Below are 2,500 nucleotides of genomic sequence, written 5' to 3' on the forward strand. Positions count from 1 at the left end.
TTTTTTTAGTTGGAGTGAGTTCGATTTTTTCTTTCTTTTTTTCGTTTTTTCGTTTAGTGTAGTTGCATTGCTCAAATTTCGACGTCAGATTAAGCGACAAACACCGGATCTCCCCCAGGTTGCCTCAAGGACCCGCGATTGTTGATGTGTCATCAGAATTGCCTGAGGTTTTATGACCGGATCGCTTATGATAACGATTACAGCGGGACGGCGATAGCGATCGAGGAAGGGAGGAGGCTCGGCCGCATGCTGGGTGAGGCAGCGGCCGCGGATTTAGATTTCGCCCAGTGTGTGTGCGTGTGTGTGTGCATACACACACACACACACACACACACACACACACACACACACACTCACTCACTCACATACACACACACACACACACACACACACACACACACACACACACACACACACACACACACACACACACACACATACATATATATAAATATATATATATATATATATATATATATATATATATATATATATATATATATGATACAAAAATATAGGTTAGGCAACGCATCTATTAACACCTAAATAATAATTGAAATATAAGATGAACATATTACTAAGGTCTAAAGGCCAAGTTCGTTTTTCGAAGAAATGTGGTTTATCATTCATTTTACTTAATTGATTTATTTGCCTTGTAATTTCACTTTATGCTATGGGACCCCCGAACCAAGCCCCCAGGGTTTAAATCCAGTCCTTTATATAGATACATATATACATATACATACACACACACACACACACACACACACACACACACACACACACACACACACACACACACACACACATATATATATATATATATATATATATATATATATATATATATATATATATATATCTGTAAAAAATCTTTTCACATGCCAAGCTTTTCACTGTGACTATATGCCACTGAATTAAACCGCTACACACTTTATTTTCGGAGATTCTCGCTTCGTCTCAGGTGACAAGGACGTCCTGTTCATGGGCCATCACGGTGTCATCACAACTGCCTCGACCATTGCTATGGCATTCGACCATCTGTATTACCTGGAACGCTGTGCAGAGCTCCAGGTAAAGTATGGAAAAGCCCATGGAATGAGTTCGATTTTTTCTTCTCTTTTCTTTTCTTTTTCTTTAATCATGGTTAGGCGGGAACGAGTGCAAATCCTTGCTGTTCACTGGTCGCCAATTCACACATTTGAATGCCGTGCTATTAATCACACATGTATCAAGGATAATAATCCATATTTATTATTTATTTATTTATTTTGGGAAGAAATGTCAAGGTTGGATTGGGCTGTTGCCATCAAATATCCAAACTACATCGTTGCTTTGTAATATCGTTTACCAAAATTTTCTTGTTCAAATGATTTACATGAGATAGCTGGAGTACGGGAGGTTGGACTATTAAATATCTGGTCACTAAGTAGATAATCAAGGGATAATGAGGTAGGGGATGTTATTTTTAATATTCCATGCGAGCTTATTATCGTCGGAAATAGCCAATACCAACGGTTAGTATGTTACACATCTTTCCATTTTACTGCGTACTTACGGTTAATTTATCGTACTATTTAATGCCATCAACCCTAAGATGCGGATTGGCACCCCGAGCTTTTTTATACTCTATTCGGCCTCCACATGCGTGTCCTCAATATATTTCCATTCTGACATTAATGCCATTAGGGTAACAATGTGAACAATTTATTATGATTTGAAAACACGAACGTTGCGAATTGTGTATGATAAGATCGTGTGGTTGCATCTTCTGGCAGTTTTCGTTTCGACACTTATCCCCCTTTTAATGCGAAAGTCGTGATAATAAGAAATAAGACATTTTTGAGAATATGAATGTAGCTAGACATTTAAAAGAAGCTGATTTGAAGCCTTATTCCTTACCTCTAGATCCTAGCGCTGGCGACGCAGAAGGAGGTGGAGCTCATCCCGGAGGCGCACTGCCAGCCCATGTCCGACGTCTTCTGGAGGGACATGCAGAAGTACGCGGACTCCCACTTCTACTCCATGTACAGGCGGCTCCGGAAAACTCAGCCAGATTTTGAACTGTAGATGGCTCGTGCATTGTAATAAATTTGGTCTAGGTTTGGACCAACTAATCTACCAAAGTTGTTGTTTTTTTTTTCTTTTCTTTTCTTTTTTCATCGTTTGCTATGTCTAGAAGCAAAACTATTTTTTTTTCTCTTTTTTTCTCTTTTTTCATTGTTTGCTATGTCTAGAAGCAAAGCTGGTGAGATTCGTGAACTGAAGCTAATCATTTCTGCACTCCATGAGCTGGTATCGGAACATTGTTATAAATATACGGAAGGCATGTGAACCTTTCATAAGCTTTATCACATTATGTAAACCGAAGAGAACACACACACACATATGTGTGTGTGTGTGCATATACATATATATATATATATATATATATATATATATATATATATATATATATATATATATATATATATATATATATATATATATATATACCTAT

At 37.4% G+C, this 2,500-nt stretch overlaps 1 protein-coding gene across 1 annotated transcript in view; it reads left to right on the forward strand.

Moving 5' to 3' along the window:
* Positions 1-2,127, forward strand: part of LOC113828378 (putative aldolase class 2 protein RP493) — a 5,985-nt gene extending 3,858 nt beyond the window's left edge. The window contains exons 5-7 of the mRNA XM_027381339.2: positions 119-253; positions 965-1,074; positions 1,909-2,127. Coding sequence (XP_027237140.2) covers positions 119-253; positions 965-1,074; positions 1,909-2,070 — 407 coding nt within the window. The 3' untranslated portion in view covers positions 2,071-2,127. The remainder of the gene's footprint in view (positions 1-118; positions 254-964; positions 1,075-1,908) is intronic.
* The last annotated feature ends 373 nt before the right edge of the window (positions 2,128-2,500 follow it).

The sequence above is a fragment of the Penaeus vannamei genome, chromosome 16 (assembly GCF_042767895.1).
Source record: "Penaeus vannamei isolate JL-2024 chromosome 16, ASM4276789v1, whole genome shotgun sequence".
Taxonomy (NCBI): Eukaryota; Metazoa; Arthropoda; class Malacostraca; order Decapoda; family Penaeidae; genus Penaeus; species Penaeus vannamei.